The 18,809-nt window shown below is 43.3% G+C and overlaps 1 protein-coding gene across 1 annotated transcript in view; it reads right to left on the reverse strand.

The window, feature by feature from the left end:
- Nucleotides 1-18,809, reverse strand: part of ITGA1 (integrin subunit alpha 1) — a 142,555-nt gene that overhangs the window by 31,874 nt on the left and 91,872 nt on the right. Inside the window, exons 10-16 of the mRNA XM_084801684.1 lie at nucleotides 13,920-13,993; nucleotides 13,025-13,169; nucleotides 8,164-8,306; nucleotides 7,487-7,630; nucleotides 5,885-6,142; nucleotides 3,631-3,761; nucleotides 970-1,136 (exon numbers count right to left, since the gene is read on the reverse strand). Coding sequence (XP_084657810.1) covers nucleotides 970-1,136; nucleotides 3,631-3,761; nucleotides 5,885-6,142; nucleotides 7,487-7,630; nucleotides 8,164-8,306; nucleotides 13,025-13,169; nucleotides 13,920-13,993 — 1,062 coding nt within the window. The remainder of the gene's footprint in view (nucleotides 1-969; nucleotides 1,137-3,630; nucleotides 3,762-5,884; nucleotides 6,143-7,486; nucleotides 7,631-8,163; nucleotides 8,307-13,024; nucleotides 13,170-13,919; nucleotides 13,994-18,809) is intronic.

Genomic DNA, 18,809 nt, shown 5'->3' on the forward strand with positions numbered 1-18,809 from the left:
CTACATTTGCTAAATTTTTTTCAATAACTCTTTTATGGTTTAGAAACATTGGAAAACATCCTGGGATAGTGATTAATTTTAAAAAGGTAAAATAAACAATGACCCTTTTTTTTTTACCCTTTTATAGAAACATCTCAAATTTTATTATGCCCAAAACACTATGAAATTCCACAAAATAAGCATGCCACAGTAGCGAAAGTGAGACCCTTTACATGAGGGCAACAAAGACCCTTTAAATGTTTTATTTAAAGAAAATGGTGCTGCACAGGAACGCCAAGTCTCTGCAGCCCGTTTCCTTATTTATCTTCTAGTCAGAGAACTATTAGAGATGCACGCACAGAACATTTAAGACAATTTAGTCCTAAATTAGTGAGTTTTCTTATCGTATTCGTATTTTGCTTACAGAGCGAATGACTCTTCTATAGCAAATGGCCCCCAGTGCTTTGACCCCCCAGTATACTTCAACATCTTGGAAGACAAGGCAGTCTTCAGAACGAAAAGCATAAGGGACACCCAGCTTGACACACCCGAGGGCCCCACACAGAGCAAGTCTAGCTGAAAACAGGAGACTCATCTCAGAGAGGAAAGAATCTCGAGATAGGGTGGGGAGGGGTGAAGTAGTCTAGGCATGTGTAATACCATCCTTACCCAGTAGGGGGCAGAAGAAGAGAGGCGATCCTTTTTTGAAAAAATCTATTTACAGACCATTTTTAAATGCTACCTGTGAGAGTGTATATAAAATAAATAAATTGGAGTGGGGCACCGGACAGAATAAAATATGGAATTTTGAGGTCATTGTGTTCAAACATGTAATCTCTGATGCAGCATTTACTAGGTCTCATAATTGTTTCAATGGTTTCAAGGATCGACAAACTCACTGGGCAAATGCTATGAGCAGTTTATTGTGCGTGGGAAAGGCCATTGCGTTTCCTCCTGCCCGGAAGTACACACTACAGTGATTGTGCTTACCAGCCTCGTAAACTGTGTCTTCTTTAGATTTCAGCTTCGCGTGAAAACATATTGTAGCATTTATGCATACTGTTTCTTTTCCCTCCATGCGGCAGTTTTTCTTTTGAATATTCACTTTATTGGGTTCAAAATTAATGGTCACTTTAACCACAGCCACATCTCTGGCCCTGCAAACACGTAAACAATGGGATTACTCACACATTGTTGCATTAACTTGCTCGGGCAATGGGCGTGCGCCAAAGGAATCGCTCCTCTATGGGCTCTCAGGACTATTGTTCTGTACTGATTATTTGACACAGGAAAGATTGTATCTCGTGTCCTCCTTAGCCTCAGCTTAGATGCTTGGCTCAAAGACTGAAAGCTTAAAATGGAACCAAGTGGCCAGGTGCAAGCTCAGAATCAAAATGGTACTGGGGAATCTCTGAGTTTGTTCCCAATTTGGAAATGCTTCAAAGGCACTTGGAAAACTAGTTGGCCCCTGCTGGCTCTTACCACAACTATAACCCTTCTATTCTTCTGAATCCAGTCTTGATTTTTCACTGCTTGGAGGAAGAACTATGTTTGAGACACTGTGAGTGTGTGCTCTTTGATCTAACTCCTAAGTTAATTTTAATCCTCAGGAACGCTCTAGTCCCCAATCCTTACCCAAGGCTTTGTTTCCCACAGTTTCAGTTATTCACGGGTGGCCTGGGTAAAAAATATTTTAAACAGAAAATGCCAAGAAAAACCATAATATCAATATTTAAATGATGTCCTCTCCCAAGTAGCATGATACAAAAAAAAACAAAAACAAAAACAAAAACAAAAACTTTCATTTTCCCATCGCTTGCCTGGGGTGTAAACTATCCACTGTCTGGAGTCTACCTGCCTTTACATTTTGATGACAGCAAATACAAATACCGTGTTGTATTGATCTGCTTTGCATTAGATTTTCACCTTTCTTTTCTGCCCCTCCCCCCCACCTGCGTACACGCGTGTGCATTTTGGAGAGCAGAGGTTGGTGTTAGCGGTCTTCCTCTATCCGTCTCAAGCATCCTTTGTCTGAAAAACAGTCTTTCTCTGAACATACAGATCACTGGTTCAGCTAGGCTACTGGCTAGTGAACTCTGGGGGATTCTGGTTTGCCCACCTCTCCCACAGCAGCGTGTACAAGGTACATGGTGTCACGCTCCCTTCTCCCTTTTAAAAAATATTTTGGTGTGAATGAAAATGCTTGGGAAGAAGCTGTGTCTGCAGAGAATGACTGACTAGAACTCCAGAGGCGTGGAAGTGCTGCAACGCACAGGTCCACGGCCTAATTACCTTTCTTTGGCCTAGTTTTAGCACCCTGAGTTCACCCCCATTCCCCGCTTACATCCCATAACTACCAGATTAAACCCTTCTCAAATCCATAAACTTAGCAGACCACTAGCGTCCACCCAACACCAGGGCTGAGAACGCCATCAGATTAACAAGTGAGGCCCACGGGGAGATTTCTCCCATGCTGCTGTAACTGGGGCTCTGATGTGCCCACCCCAAGCGTTTTCAAGTTGCCTTGACTTAATGACTTTCTTGGTTCTGTTACTGCCAAACTCGACAATACTGCTTCCACACTGCAACATTATAATAGGGGAGACTTAAGTGACTTGAACGTATGTTCCCAAGACATGAGATGGTCACTCATATTTGCTTCAGAATAAACCACGTCCTTAATTCCTTGGAGGTAAGGGCTGCTTCTTTCAATGACAGTGGGAGGAATTCGAACTCGGGCTCTCACGCTTGTGGGCGGAGGCATCTCCCCAGCCCTTCTTGTTATATGAGGAAGTGGCTATGGCACACAGTGCTCTGGTGGCTCGAAAGATCATACATTTTAGGGCATATTTACATCTACATTCTACCGTTAAACTAAGCAAATTCTTTTAATAAGCAAGGCTGTCTCAGGATTTTGAGATACTTACTGACATACTCTCGGTGAGTTTTAGAGGGTTTAATCCTCACCAGCAATGAATCGGTATGCCTACCTTCCATTTGGGTAATAAGGATTCTCTCGGCAGGAGAGTGGCTTGACGAACGTCTATCCCAATCATTCTGTCCTTCCCTGCTGTATCTTTTTGGAGGTACGAGCATCCGGGCCACATAACTGGGCTCTTGCCATCTGTCCACTGGTGGCATCTGCTCATCACCTGCCTTCTGTGTCCTGTTGCAATCCCTCCTCCGGCAACACAGAATTTTGGTCCTTATGGCCCCATGTCTAGTTCACATTGTTCTGCTGTCAGTAAATCCTGGGCCACGAAAGGCTCTACATACATTTGTGTGATTCTGGATGACTACCAAAGTCAACTATCCCTAAAACCTTGAACACAACTCAGAGTGAGGGGACATGTTCTTACTTATACACATCTTCTGAAGGCGCCACCCATCAGCTTCCCAGCCGAGGAAACATCTGTTTTAGTTGCAAGTATAGAATTGAGAACCAAACAAAGAATTGATTCCACCCATTCCTGTTCGGCTTCTTTGTTCCTAAGATTCCCCCAGGCCTCAAGCCATTGAGTAAGCTGTGTCTTGCCCGTACAGCATGAGAGGAAATAGACGTTTTACACATGAGGAGTTCTAACCACATTGTGTGGTCTGGAATCACATGGACAATGCTGCCGAGTTAACCAGATGCTACGGCCTACATACCAGAAGAGGGCAGCTCCACCAAGGCCTCCAATGGTCACATCAGTCAGGCCATCGCCGTTCAAATCCATCTCTCCGTGGATAGACTGGCCAAAAAACTTGAGTGTCTTGCCGTCGCCCCCTGACGCAATCCGCTGTGAAGAGCCCAACAGACAGCCTGGTGTCAGAGGAGTCCTTCCCAAAAGAGCTCTGAGGAAATCTGAGACGTTTGCACTCATGGGTAAAGTTAAAGGTAAAGATCTTTTGGGGAGGGAGAAGGCCCTCGGTGGAGAAGCAAGAGAAAATACCGAGGTGTTCCCAAGGGGACTTGTTCTTCCTACAGTACAGGCTGTCATGTCAGAGTCACCGACCCGAGAGATGCGGAACTGATATGTGACGTCATGTTGTCTAATGCTCAAAAGAAACGGGAGTAACAGGCTCTATTTCTGCTTCTTTTTCAATTATAATAAACAGATACATTTGAAGGTACTGAAAACTTTGAAAACGTATCATATATGCGAGAGAAAGGGCGGATGATCGCATGGGACAACTTTTAAAAACTGTCCTGAACGATCCCTCTGCACTCGCATCCACCCTCAGTGTAAGGAAGGCACAGTAAATATGGAGTTCTCGAAGGCTCACCCGTGCACCTCGCCTTACGTGGAAAGTGATCTTTCTATGCTTCATATCTCAGCGTTTGTCCAAGCAGATGCTTTGTTTTCATAGACCCTGCTGGCAAGGAGACAGCACTAACAGACCCTAAACTTTGGTTATTTTTCCCCCCTTTTAAGTAACACAGAGGAAAAAGTCAAGTATTATATGTCCCCTTGACAAATATACCCATGGATTGTTCACAAACAATCCAGGAGATATGAGTTTCCTTAGCCACAAGAGCTATTACTGCTGGATGGTGGGTCGTGCTGCCTTCCTGAAAATGGGTAATTACATATTCCTCTCTTCCCTGGGACCACATACTCCACTAAGAAAACAACCTAACCCTAATACGGTTCTGTTAATTTTGTTTGAAGACGAATCTTGATTTACCACTGCTTTTTTAAAAAGTGCATTACTTATGACAATTTATTCCGTTAAACAATTAAAAATCTCTTCTTGTTGCTTCAAATGCTATTCATTAACCCTGCAGGATTCCCACTGAAAGACCAAAGCAACAAAAATGCAAGAAATCTCTTTGTGTGTTCTCCCTGGTTCTCTGATTCTCCAGTAGCTAATATGCCTGCCACTAGTTAAGTATATAATCCTATAAAGACTTTTAACTAAAACAAATCATTCGCCAAGTGGATGGGAGTGTTGCTACTTATATAAGCCTTGTATTTTGTTCACTATTAACGGCATTATAACTTTATGAAAAAGTTAAATTTTTACATAAATGGCTTTTGGGAACTCTGTTGACTACAGATATGAATGAGGCCAGTGGAATATAAAAAGAAAAAACCAATGTCTGGATTCTCCTTACGGTTTAGCTGCTAGAGGGTGCTTATGTAAGTGTTGAAATACAAGGTATTTACTCATAATAGCCCAGTGCTTATGATCATATGAAGGCTCTGAACTCTTTTGTGTTTATGATGTGTTAAACATTTGTGTGAATAAATATTTTTCTGATGTAATAAAAAAATTAAATTTATAGATTAGGCCAATGAATGTGGAACTGCTAACAACCAATAAATTCAAAACAGAGGAGAACAGAGAACCCCTGTAGGTCAAATTAACCATTCCCATTTTTCCAAGAAGTATTAGTCTAGAAAAAGACTGTAAACCTCAGAAACCCATATTCATTTATGAAAATATATAATATTAATTCATGATTGTAAATTTAATGTGATTTTGTTTTTAATAACAATGTGGGCACTAAAATAAAAAAATCTGCAATCGCCTGTATTGACTAAATCATACTATGACTGCTCTCTTACTGTTCAGCATTAGACACATTGAAGGTGTCAAGTCACTTTATTACCAGGCATTCCTTGTTGTTGTTGTTATTATCATCATCATCATCATCATCATCATCATCATCATCATTTTCCTTATCTCAAAATATCAGGCCCAAGAAGGCAGACAAATAGCCACAGAAAACAAACTAGGTAAGAGTATAAAAGGCTAAATAATTCTTCTAAGAACGAACACAAGAGAAAAATTACATGTAGTTTCCCCGGAAGAGTCAGAATGAAGACACAAAGTAAGTTACGAGTTGTGGAGTGAGGCAGGAGAGCCCACTTGGCACGGAAGGCCGGCACCGTGAGGGGACACCGCGGTGCCTTACCTGTGCGTGCTCTTTCCTTATGGTCTTGCCGCTGCCGTGGTAAACGTACACAGCTCCGGCGTGGTCATCCTCCAGCGGAGCCCCAATCACGACGTCGTTAAATCCATCCACGTTGAGGTCTTTCACAGCAGCGATTGCTGTCCCAAAACGGGCGCCACAGGGCTCGTTCTTGTTTTCTTTTGTGCAAGAGTTTTCCGTCAGAGATGAGCAGCAGGTCTGCGTCACTGGCTCCAGGCTCATTTGATACTCAAATCTTGTCTGGGGGATAGGTAACCACAGAATACTTAGGGGTTTCTCACCCTGCTCCGGCAGAGCACCTTCGTTTCTGAAGTACGCGCTACACCGACCTTATGAAGCAGCCGTTTGCATACCGACAGCAAAGCTATAAAAGTATGTGAAAAGGGGCCGGGCGTGGTGGCGCACGCCTTTAATCCCAGCACTTGGGAGGCAGAGGCAGGCGGATCTCTGTAAGTTCGAGGCCAGCCTGGTCTACAAAGTGAGTCCGGGACAGCCAAGGCTACACAGAGAAACCCTGTCTCAAAAAAACACAAAAAGTATGTAAAAAGCGGGAAAGCCGAAGGAGCCTCAAGAAGCGTGCTGGGAGGTCCAACAGGCTCTTCTTAATAAAGCTAGGGACATAATTAGTTGCATAGTTTCGACTCATTAAGGAACTGAAAATTAAATCCTCCATTGTGTGTCCGTAGCCCTGCAGCACCACCAACACGGTGCCTCTCGGCTGAGACTCTTTGTTCGTTTTTCCACTGAAGACAAGGACAAAATTTACTCTGTTCAAGAAGCAAACGAGACACAGACACTGCCAACAAAGAACATACTTTCTCGTGGGGGGCGGGGGAGGAAAGGGGTCCAGAAAACACAGTTTCTTCCCCCAAACAAACACGGGAGGAAGCCAAGAAAAAGATAGGAAGAAAGGTATGCAATTTATGATTTAAAAGAACTGGTGTGCAAGAACAAATTAAGAACCAGAGCAAGCAAACAAACGCACAACAAAAACCAAGCCTGTTTGTAAATAGCAAATACCCATTTAATAAATAAGGTAAAAAAAATGACCTCGCCCAGCAAGTCATGCCTAAAATTAGGACTGAAATCAGAACCTCTCCCCACCTGGCAAAGAGTTCCAAAACCCACAGTGTCTCCCAGGGAGGGCCTGGCATCACTGCTATTAAGTTGTTTCTGGTTATTACCATGGTAACCGTGGACCACTCCCCTCCCCCAATGCAGTCTAGAGCTCTTGACTAGGTTGTGAGTGGATGTTTACCATGTGAGTGTTATTTGGATTTGCATGACTTATCCTGCATAGTCTAGAAAACAAATAAAGAACAAACCAAAGCCTATATTAACAACAAAAACAAAAATAACAACAAAAAAAGTTTTACACGTTCAAGCAAAACATAATTAAGGTCTGAAACTAGTTAGCTTGGATTCTAAGTGTTCCTTTCGAAACTGTAAGATTAACTAATGGGCCTAGCAAATTTCATATATCACTTTTTCACACCCAAAGCCAGTGAAAAACGTTCTAGCTGCATTAGTGGGAACTGAGAAAGGAAGGCATTTTCTGGACTCGCTAAAGTCAGATGTCATTACCTGATTCACGGCGTACACGTACACCTTGCCCTGTTCCTCTTTCTCTGCTCCCATGTACATCGGGGCCCCAACGAGAAGCAGGTCGGTGTAAGAATCTTTGTCAATGTCAATTGTTGTTAGGACACTGCCAAAGTAGGAACCGATCTAGGACACAAGACAAGATGACATGCAGAGATGAGATCTCAGAAGCTCTCCTGGAAGCGGGAGTCTGTCTGTCTATCGATTGTCCCGGCCTAGTAGAGGACGTGAGAGTTGGCGTCAAAGGCAATTTTTATAGAAAACTGTGCGAGCCAAGTCTTCTCTAGACTAAAGAATAAAGTGGCCCTGAGGTTTGATGGTGACAGGTGGTGAAAGAATTCAGTCTAGGAGTTAAAGACACGGCTACCTTCGTTTCTATCGTGACTGCCCTTGCTTTTCCACACATCAGACCATTACTACCACAGTGAGTATTTTAGTGAAAACAAAAACAAGATAAAATGAGACTGAGAGAGGTGCTCTGGTGTATCTCTCCCTCCTTCCAGCCCAAATGCCTCTGGCACCGAAGCCACGGCTACTTCACACCCCTCTAAAGAATCAAATGGAAGGCTTTCTTCACAGCGGGTTTTGAATAGTTGGGTTTTAAAGACCAGGTCAAACGTTACACAGAGGTGACCCGGAACAAGTCCTTTCGAGTTTACCTGCTCTCCGCTGAGCGTCTGCAGAATGCTGATGTTCCCCTTCTCCATCTTGTAGATGACAACCTGGCCTGTGTGGTTGTATCGGGGCTGGCCAGCGACATAGAGCACCTCTCCGGGGACAGTGGCAGAGTTCACTGTGTACCCTACCCAAGGAGAAAGCCAAGATGTTTACTGGGAGCCATAAAGTCCTATGTAGTACATTATGAGTTACTTTAAATGGCTGAGCTAATCGTTTTTGTATTTTCTTATGTTTTGTGTTGGTGAGAAGCCTTCACTGTGCTCCCTGTTTCTGCCGCAACTTAACAACGTGGTAATGATAACTCCCCAAAGCCAATTTTTCATCGTGTAAAGATCCAAATGAATTAACAGTAATGACAGATAAGGGTTAAGAAGGTACCTGTCTGCACTCATGTACAGACATGCACGCTCGCACTCTCTTGTCACCATTTTGGAGCAAATTAATTCTATTTTATTTAGGCACAAGTGTCTGCACTATCAACAATAATAGGGGTTTTGGTTTGGTTTGGTTTGGTTTGGTTTGGTTGGTTGGCTTTCAGTTTTTTGAGACAAGGTTTCTTTTTGTAGCCCTGGCCATCCTGTAACTCACTCTAGAGCCACCTTTGCCTCCTGAATTCAGGGATCAAAGGTGTGCACCACCACACCCAGCTGACACTAACACTTTTATATACTCTGGATGACAGAAACAGTTTCTTCCTGCATTGCTGCCCATATTTGTAAACTGCAATTTTATATGGTTGAAGGGTGTTTGTCTGAGTTGTATCACAAAGGTATTATGTTTATTTCCTGGACATTTTCTGATGGAAAATGGGATTTAGGTATTTTTTCTTGTTGTTTGTTTTTATCGTTTTTGTATTATGCTTAAGATAACAAAGGCAATTTTGAGGATTTTTTTTTTCAAAAAAAATTTGACAATTCATTCCAAATAATAGATTACTGGATCAAAGTTTCCCTCGTTGTTATACTGTCAGGTGAGTTGCTCCCAGAGCATTTATGCCAGGTTTGCCCTATGAATTGCTGCATGAAAGACACCTGGTTCCGTTAAACCTTCCCAGGCAGTGTGCACGAGAGCCGTGGTTTATATTTGTGGCGGCTTTGATGGTTGTGAAATTATCTAACAACAGTTCTCTGCTGTGATTTTAAGTGTTTTCTTTTTTATTACACCTGAGGTTTTTTTTTTTCACATCTACTCATCCTGTTTTTTTTTTTCCCATGCTCTGTAAAATTGTCTTCTTTTTTGCCTGCTTTTACTTTCATTGACATGTATTTTATGTCGACTTTTCTCATGAGCCATGAGATATTTTATTCCTTTTTCTCCATGCCACCTTTAGTTAAGGTGTAAGGACGCTGTGTCATAGTCCAGTCAGAGTCACCTTGTTGTGACAGGGGGAGTTCATGCTTGGGTCAATCTGAACAGGAGCTCTATGCTTCCAAGCATGATCATGCACGTGTCACAGGTGCCTGCTGATTTAGCTCAGTAACAAGGGATTATATATATAGACAACTCCCATGGTTCGCATTACCATATATATATTTGTATATATCTACAGCAAAATTTGCACACCCTTGTTGGGAATCCACCGTCTCTTCAAGGCCTTCGACACACTTGCATGTCTATCACTACAGAGACAGAAGGACCCACAGAGCAATGGTAAGGTCCTCATTCAGATTCGTGGTGGCTTTTCAGGTATTCATAGACTTGGTAGCCGGGATGTTTCTCAGATCTTATGGAAATGGACATGATGTTCTGAGTCTATACATGCTTTGAAGGGAGTTTGGGTCAAATGCACAGCAAACCATCTCGAGGCCATTCCTGGCCAGTTAAGAGAAGAGCTTGAATTGTGGCTTTAAGTCAGGGTTATTATTATTTTTTGAGGGAAAATAGTTTTGTGTTTTGTATCTGTAGAGAATGGAATTAAATCCACGGGTAACTCTCGCTCCATGTAGGCTTGAGCTCTGCAGAAGGAAGTGATGCTCTAATAGGTAGACACGGCTTGTTACTGGGGTAAGAGAGGGAGTAGCCCAAAACACCACAGAGAACGGTCTCTAACTGTGAGAGAGACCATATTATTAACTTAAGTAGTACTGTACCATAAGGTAATAATTATACTTCTGTACAAATAATACGTATATATAGGTGCTAAGGGAAGAAAATCTGTCAGGCGTGTTACCCTTTATGAATGCTTTTCAACTGTCTTCATAGCTTCATCTTTCTTTATGGAGGAAGAGTATTGTCTGGTCTCGTGACTTCTCGGAAGAGGCATGAGCGTTGGCAATGGAATAGGACGTGTATGGCGAGGGGGACGGGGAACGCAGGCTCACCTGCATCCTCACCACCCAAGCCCCCAGGGGGACGGGGAACGCAGGCTCACCTGCATCCTCACCACCCAAGCCCCCAGGGGGACGGGGAACGCAGGCTCACCTGCATCCTCACCACCCAAGCCCCCAGGGGGACGGGGAACGCAGGCTCACCTGCATCCTCACCACCCAAGCCCCCAGGGGGACGGGGAACGCAGGCTCACCTGCATCCTCACCACCCAAGCCCCCAGGGGGACGGGGAACGCAGGCTCACCTGCATCCTCACCACCCAAGCCCCCAGGGGGACGGGGAACGCAGGCTCACCTGCATCCTCACCACCCAAGCCCCCAGGGGGACGGGGAACGCAGGCTCACCTGCATCCTCACCACCCAAGCCCCCAGGGGGACGGGGAACGCAGGCTCACCTGCATCCTCACCACCCAAGCCCCCAGGGGGACGGGGAACGCAGGCTCACCTGCATCCTCACCACCCAAGCCCCCGGCTGAACACATATCGAAGCAGGTTGTGCGGCCATCAGAAGATGGCGGGCTACTCTATCCTGAGAGATGGCCGTGCGTCCTTCGCACTCGCTTCCTCTCTACTGTTGAGCGGCACATATGTTTCCATAGCGCTGACTTCTCACTTTGCTCCCTTCGTAAGATTTCATGTGGCCCCACGAGTCACCTTCCGCCGAGATTTCCACAACACAAACTCGGTCTTTTCATAACTTTGTAATCACCACAGTGAAATATTGGAAGGCCTCGTTTCAGATCTGAGGTAGTGTTTGAGGAGAGGGGAGGGGAGGAAGTGGCATGAAAATCATCTTACACCTATTAGATGTTTGTTGGCAAATGTCTTACATCTTAACTTTTGACTAAGATAATGACATGAACAGGAAATACATTAGTATATTATTGAATATGCTAATTTTTCCTTTCCTAAGCATAGAGGATCCATCAATATGCACATCTATTTACATATATTTATGTGTATACATTGTCAACTAGTAACTTTTCCAGTTTTATTTAATTGTAAATAAGAGGGGCCATGTAAAGAAGCAAGGCTATTTTAATGTTTTCTTATGTAAAGTGCAATCTTTAAATTTTAAATTATTTAAGTATGACTTAATCGACCATTAACGCATACCTTAGGGAATAACAGATTTAGACCTTTGTTTGATTTAAAGAATTTTGATCATAGAATCCTAACACAGAAGACAAAACAAAACAAAACAAAACACTGTTCTGTCAAGTAATAATTAGAATAAGTGAATATGGGAAAAGTATTGACCACGTCAAACACATTTATGTTCTTCATTAAGTTTTTCATTGTCTAAATACTTAATAGCAATAGGATCAATGCTAGCAACTGGAAATAATATTTCACAGACCTGGATTAGTTTTCTACTGGTGCTATAACAAATTTGTAACCTTGATGGCTTACAATGTCCATTCCAAACACTTTCATTTGCATCTGTGCTTTCTGGAGGCTGTGGAAAGGTCACACTTCCTTGTGCTTTGAGACCTAAGGATCATGTATGTTCACGTCTCCTCCTTCCTCACCGGCAGCGGCCTGGCATCTCTCTGACCCTCTCCTACAATTCTATCTACCTCTAAGCACTTCTAGTAAAGATTCTTCTGATCTCGATGCTGGGTTATATTGGACTATGGCAATATATCCAAGGATACGCTTTCATAGGCTCCTTCACGTCATTGCAATTGAAAAGTCCTTTCCGCCTCATAAGGTGGCAGCACATTAATAGGCCCTCGGCTTAGGGCACGGGCATTGGCTTTGTGTTTTAGGCTCTTAAAGTGAATTTCTGAGTGTAATGTGATTTTTCCTGTGGATCTTCAAACATCCCATCAACTGCCTCTCATCGAAATGATAATAATTCACATTTACAATGCCATTATAGATGAAGATAAAAGTCCTATAATTGTTCTATCTAGGACAGAAAGAAGGTTTTGGCTAACGTGGTTCTTGATTCCAAAGTATTTAACAGAGAACAGTCGCACAGAATCTTGGGTAGTGAGGAACTTTAGAAGCCATCTGAGTTGACTTTGCCTGCTTCTGTCAGTTGTCTCTGCCTTAGCCTGTAGCCCACCAAGAGAGACTGCTTATTTCTTCATTGTTTCTCATCCAATACAAGGCCTGCATTATTCTGCCTCATCCATTTTGCTATTTTTAAATTGGGTAATGTGTTCGGCACGGCATAGGCACTCAGGATTTGTGGATGCTTTCCCAATTATTCCAGAATTGGGTCATTTTGTACAATGAAATGAAGACTGGTGTAAGAGTCAGGTGACCTGACTGGCATGTTGGGGTTGCTACAGGTAACAGGGAGCACAGTCACTCTGTCCTCCAATGGTTATTTTGGAAAGCAGATGAAGCATGTCCCTCACTATTAAAGCACACAGGAAGTGGAGCTCAGCCCAAGCAGCTTAGACCACACTTTCTCAACTGTTTTAAAAACAAACAGTACCCTTCCTTTTCCAGCTTCCAATATCTTTGAGATTCGGAGGAAGGTGGCTGCATCCAAGCCTTACCTAAATAAGAAGCAAGAGGTTCGTTCATGTTGGCGGGCTCGGTTTGAAAGGTGGTGTTCCGAGGAATGACAGTCTGGCTAGCCTTCTGCATGACCACAGTTCCATTCCAGTCATAGGCTCCCACTGCTCCAAGCATGACCCAGTCCTGATGCGGGAACAGAGAGCAGTAAGATGGCATTGGCAGACACTTACATAACATTAATAGTGTGATAGGAATAGTTCAAAGAGCTCTATATGAATTAATTCATATAGTCATCACATTAACACTATTCACAAGAACCCAATATTACAACCCCTATTTTATTTAAAAAAAGAAGCTGAGGCACACGATGACCCTATCACACCGGAATGTCACTGTCCCTGTACAATGGCCATGGTGTCTTCTTGTCTTGCCTTTCTATACTATACTGGATACAAAAAGAACAAAACAACAACAAAAAAAAAGAAAGAAAGAAAAGAAAAGAGAAGAAAGACAGAAAGAAAACAAAAACAAATGACAAAACAAACCTACATCTTAGTCTTTTAAGGAATTTTAGCATAACCAATGGATACCTTAACACAGTGAAGTATTCTATATTTTAAACACATATTTTAAGCGTTCATTTCATGAGAGGCACAAGTACACTCAGCAGAGCTCAGAGTGTCCTGTTCATGACTATTAACTGGTAAAATGTAGGGGTGTGTTTAGTGCTTAGGAGGCTCCTAATAGGAGGAGCCTAATGTGAGAAGCCATTTTCCCATTTGGATTAGGCACTGCCCTGGAGGCCTGAAGAGCTGCCCCCGCACCGCACCCTCCTTCACCCCCAACCCTGCAATCTTATACAATCGATGCCTGGGCATTGCTTGCGGGAAGAAGACTAGCAGTAAAGATATTTCCAGCACACAGTGGACATACCCGTGAATAATGAGCACTGAAGCCGGTCTGGGACATTTCCATTTCAAATGAGGCTGCTGACTGGTCAGCTGTCGCTGTAATGCAAGAAAGACATCCCAGTAAGTGGGTAGCAGTAAGTGGGTAGCTGTGTCTTTTAGGCTGCTATTGGCTGGCCAGACACAGGACTGCTGGAATCTGAGGACCTGCCCAACAGAACTATGGAACATCTCAGGTCACTCTCAGCCACCAAAACTCCTAGGCAGGGCTAAGCGTAAAACAGCAGTTAGCGAAAGGACACTTTTCTCCCATTCTTATACATTGGCATCCCATCCTTGCCGAGGAAGCATTGGTCTACTTGCTTGCAGGGAATTTATTTGGTCCTAAAAATAAGTTACAAATAACATATAATTTTAGTTGTCAGCCTGACTGACAATTCCATACTGTGTGCAGCAGCTGCCTATGATTCTACCATGTTTTGGCAAGCTGGATTATCATGATAAGAATAAGCTGTCTTGTCTGCTTGACCTGGGAACCCCATCAGGGCTAAATTTGATACCTTCCAAGGCTGAAAGAAAACATTCCCAACTCACCAATGCCACCTATATACACTTCAGAGCAAGCATCCTCTCTAGGTACCACTGTGTAATCCAGTTAAGGATGCCAGCTCACGTTGGCTCTAATGCTGGGTGTGTGGATCATTCGCCTCAGGAGGTGACTTTTTCCCACAGCTCCAGTGTGTGTCCCATCTGAGTCTCTATTTTTAAAACACTGGTTGTGAAGCTCATTGCTGAAGTGCAGACAAGTCAGAGCATTGTATGGAACTGCACTCCTCTCAAAACATTTACAGACCAGAAGCCACAGTTTCCTGGGGGAACTGGGGGAATGTTGATCTACTTGCTTCCAGAGACTTGCTGGTTTATTTGGTCTTAAAAATAAGTTAAAAATAACATAGTTTTGGCTAAGTCAGCCTGTCTGTCAACTGAAGAATGAGAGTCATTAAATTTGTGAAATTAAACTTGTTTACTATTTATTCACTTGCATAAAAAGTATTTAAAAAAAAAAAACATCAATATTGAATTTGTATAGGGCTAGATTAAATGTGGTAATCAATCGAGAATTTGAATGTATCATCTAAAACTCTTATGCAAATTGCCCTCCAAGTGACTGAGATGCATTTTTACTTTAAACTAAAAAAATGTGCTTTTGATATATAATGATTTAAGGCACCACCATGCTTAGTTTGCAGGAATGACAGCAAAGCCACAGTAGTAGACACCAGCATCCCAACCCTTTGCTGATGCTGTGTTTTCACTTGAGATTAGAGAAAGGAGTTTTTTGGCATTCTACACACGGCATGGCCCATCCTCATTTTGAACCTGTCATGGGGAGTGGACCCTCCACTCTGACTGCTACAGGTTTTGGTTAGGAGAGTAAGCATTTTCCCCCAAAGTTGATACAAATAAAAAAAAAAAAATAGGAGATTCACCCATTTCTCTGATCTACTAGTAAATTCTTGAGCATGTGTGAATCACTGAATGGCATTGTCCTTGTAAGCCAGACTCTCATAATTGCAGATATTTAGCATCTAAAATAAATAGTGACAGGAAATGGAGGTTTCCCACACAGAAGGGGGAGAAGAATTTTCTGACCTCATTATGAAAATAGTAAGAGCTATGCCAGCAGCAGGAGCCTGAAAGAGAGGGTCAAAGCCACCAGAACCTTGCCTTGAAAGCAAAATCAGACAACCCACATGGCTTTTAGCCTCGATAGTGCAGCATTAAGATGTAGAAAGACACTTTAATCTCTGGAGAGTTTTATAAAATAACTTCATAGTTAGATAAAGAGATTTCCTGAAGCGTTTTGGATATGGAACCCTGCTGCTATTGAAGTCGGCGGTTGGCGTTTCCAGATAGCTTCTGAGCTGGGTGTAAGAGGATGGACTCTCTTTCTGGCAGGCACGGGCCTGGGGGTTGGGGGTTGGGGGCGAGGGGGAAGAGGGAGGGTGTTCCCTGTTGCCTGAGCTGAGGAACCCCATGTCCCCTAAGGAGCATCACAAGGCCTCAGGGAAGATGATACTAGGCTTGGCCCTTTCCTGATAAGAACCCGGTTCAGCAGGCACTTGGGGATTCCTGGAAGATGCCCAGCCTATGCTAAGAAGATGTCTTGGTGCCTTGGCTTTCAGTCAATGACCTTTCAACTGGACCTGGAGATTCTCCCCGACCCATAGGGTAATTACGTACTACTTCCCCCTCTTATGATAGGGCTGGTTTGTTACCTGTATATTCAGTATCAGTATCTAGCCCTAGCGAATCAAACATATTCTGCCCACGGTTTATAATGTCCCTGGTTCATGAAATAACGACTTGCTTTCTCTCTCACTCTACTCTTTCTCCATGACTGGCTGACACTCGTCATTTAATTTGGGGGAAGGAACGTTTCCCCCACACCTGAAGGTCACCAAGAGCTTCCGGACAGCCTTTCCCCCAACACACACACACCTTGTGTCATGGTAAGGCAGCAGCTGACACCATTGCCCTGGGCATTGTGCTCCCTAGATCTGCTTCCGGATGGAACTGTGTCCCACCAGAGCCTCATCTCACTGGACCTGAGGCTTGGTTTAGGCTTTTAGCTTGCGATTAATACAGTGGCTTAACCGAAGGGTTGTTAACATTGAGGTATCACCACAGGCTTTTGAAATGCCAGTTTCGACAGCTATCTGATACCAGCAATATCACTGTAAAAGAGAGAATTGTAATGCTCGCTCGCCCTGAGAACCCTAGGCTGCTCCTGAGAGAGAAAGGGAAGCTTTGATCCTGGGAGTTCCTGTCTTCCTGTCTGGAAGCAAACAGGGCCTGGCAGGCCAGTGGCAGGAAATGCATCAAGACAGCTGCGCCCTGAGACAGCCCAGGCTACCGCTGTATGAAGAATGACACTTGGAGATTTTGTGAGGAGCTTTGACTATGGTTTGGTTAGCTTAGAGAGAATCTTAAAATGTCATTTCAAGCAAAATGAACCACATTCCTTACAATGTGGCTGCATTCAGCCTGCCAGTTATATTTGCTTGCTTCTGTAGAGAATATTTAGAAATGGTACTTCCTGTTTAACTGACTAGCATAATAGTAATTAAAAAAAAAAACTCATACAGGTAACGTTATACAGACCAAACAGGTAATATTTAGAAACCTATACGTATATATAAATATGCATGTAATAACAAGTAATGAAAAAGGGGTCATGAATTTAAAAGATAGCAGGGAGAATTGTATGAGAGGGCCTTGAGGCAGGAAAGAAAAGAAGGAATGCTGTAATTATATTAATTATATAATTAATATAATATAATATATAACATAATGAAATAGAAAAATAAACAAACAAAAGCAAAACCAAAAACCCAACCCTTTATAGATCTTTTTTTTTTTGGCCTGTGGGATTTTTTGCTCTGTGTGTGTGTGTGTGTGTGTGTGTGTGTGTGTGTGTGTGTGTGTGTATGTGTGTGTATGTGTATGTGTATGTGTGTGTTTTGGTTTTAGTGTTTTTCCGATGCAAGGGTTTCTCTGTGTAACAAGCCCCAGATGTACTGGACCAAGTATATACTGGACCAAAGTATACTGGACTTTGTAGATCAAGCTGGCCTTGAATTCTCAGAGATCTGTCTGCCTCTGCCTTCCAAAGTGCTGAATTAAAGGCATGTACCACGAGGCCCAGCCTGGCCTGTGTTATTAAAAGTTAAAAGTGCACAATAATTTGCAAGATCATCTATATTAAATCTACGTGAGCGTGGTCTTGCCCATTGCTAAATAACTCTCAATGGCTATTGAAAGACCAAAGCCATGTAACGGAGACTTGTGCTCAGAACACCAGGCAAGCTGAGCCATTCAGACACTGCTATGACTGTAGCCTGATTAGAAGGCTTCAAGTGTTCTGTCTGTGGAGGCACAGGAGAAAAGGAGGGGGGCGAAGGGAGCTAAGCTAGATTAATTCCTTCTGCTGGAGTTGTTAGTCTTCATCATCCTCAAAATAAACCAACCTCCTGAGCACTGACTGGGACTCAGACTTGGAAGCAGAGGGGTGAGTAAAGGCAGCATCGTTTCCTATGAGGGCCGTGTGAGCAGGAAGAGATGAGAGAAGCCCAGTGCGCTGGACAGAACTGTCAGGAGTCGTACATACTGAGACTGGTTTTCTTTTTATGTACACGAAGATGTGTGCACTGGGTTGCAAAGTGAGATGTGTGCTATCATGGGCTGCTCAGGAGAGATTGAAAAATCATCACTTGACATCATTTTCTTGAACTGGAAATATAGTGAAGTTTTAGAGCACACACACACACACACACACACACACACACACACACACACACAGAGTATTTTTCTCTATATTTTTCTCGTTCATGGAAACTCAGATACTCGCTCAAAATTGTCTACAAGTCTCTCCCTCATATTCTCTTTCCTTTGCTATTAACAGGTTCTGTGGGGGGAGTTTGGGAGGCAGCTTTTAACAACTACTTTCACAGTGCCCTTTTGGAGACAGTCAGTGGGCCTGGGCAAATGAATTCTCCGTGGTTTCTCTGAGTGGGGATCTGGGGGTGTGGCTTCTGAGTCTCCAGCCTTCAAAAATATGAAAAACATTTCACCAGTCAGAGGACATTATTCCCCAAAGTAGTTTCTTAGCCTGCACACCCCATCCAAGGCACTACCATTGCTCCGTAGCCTCAGTGACCACTTCCACTGAAAAAGTCAAAAGAAAAATCTTCAGAGGATGAGATGATTAGACAACTATAGCGAATGAAGTTCTGCAGCCAAAGGCCTTGAGGCAAAACTCCATGACGATCCTTCAAACTGTGCAAAGAGCAAGTTACAGAGAACATGAACAAAGACACAATTGCGTCAGACCACTCCCATAGGGGCCCTACGG

This window comes from Acomys minous (assembly GCF_964271855.1).
Source record: "Acomys minous genome assembly, chromosome: 11".
Taxonomy (NCBI): domain Eukaryota; kingdom Metazoa; phylum Chordata; class Mammalia; order Rodentia; family Muridae; genus Acomys; species Acomys minous.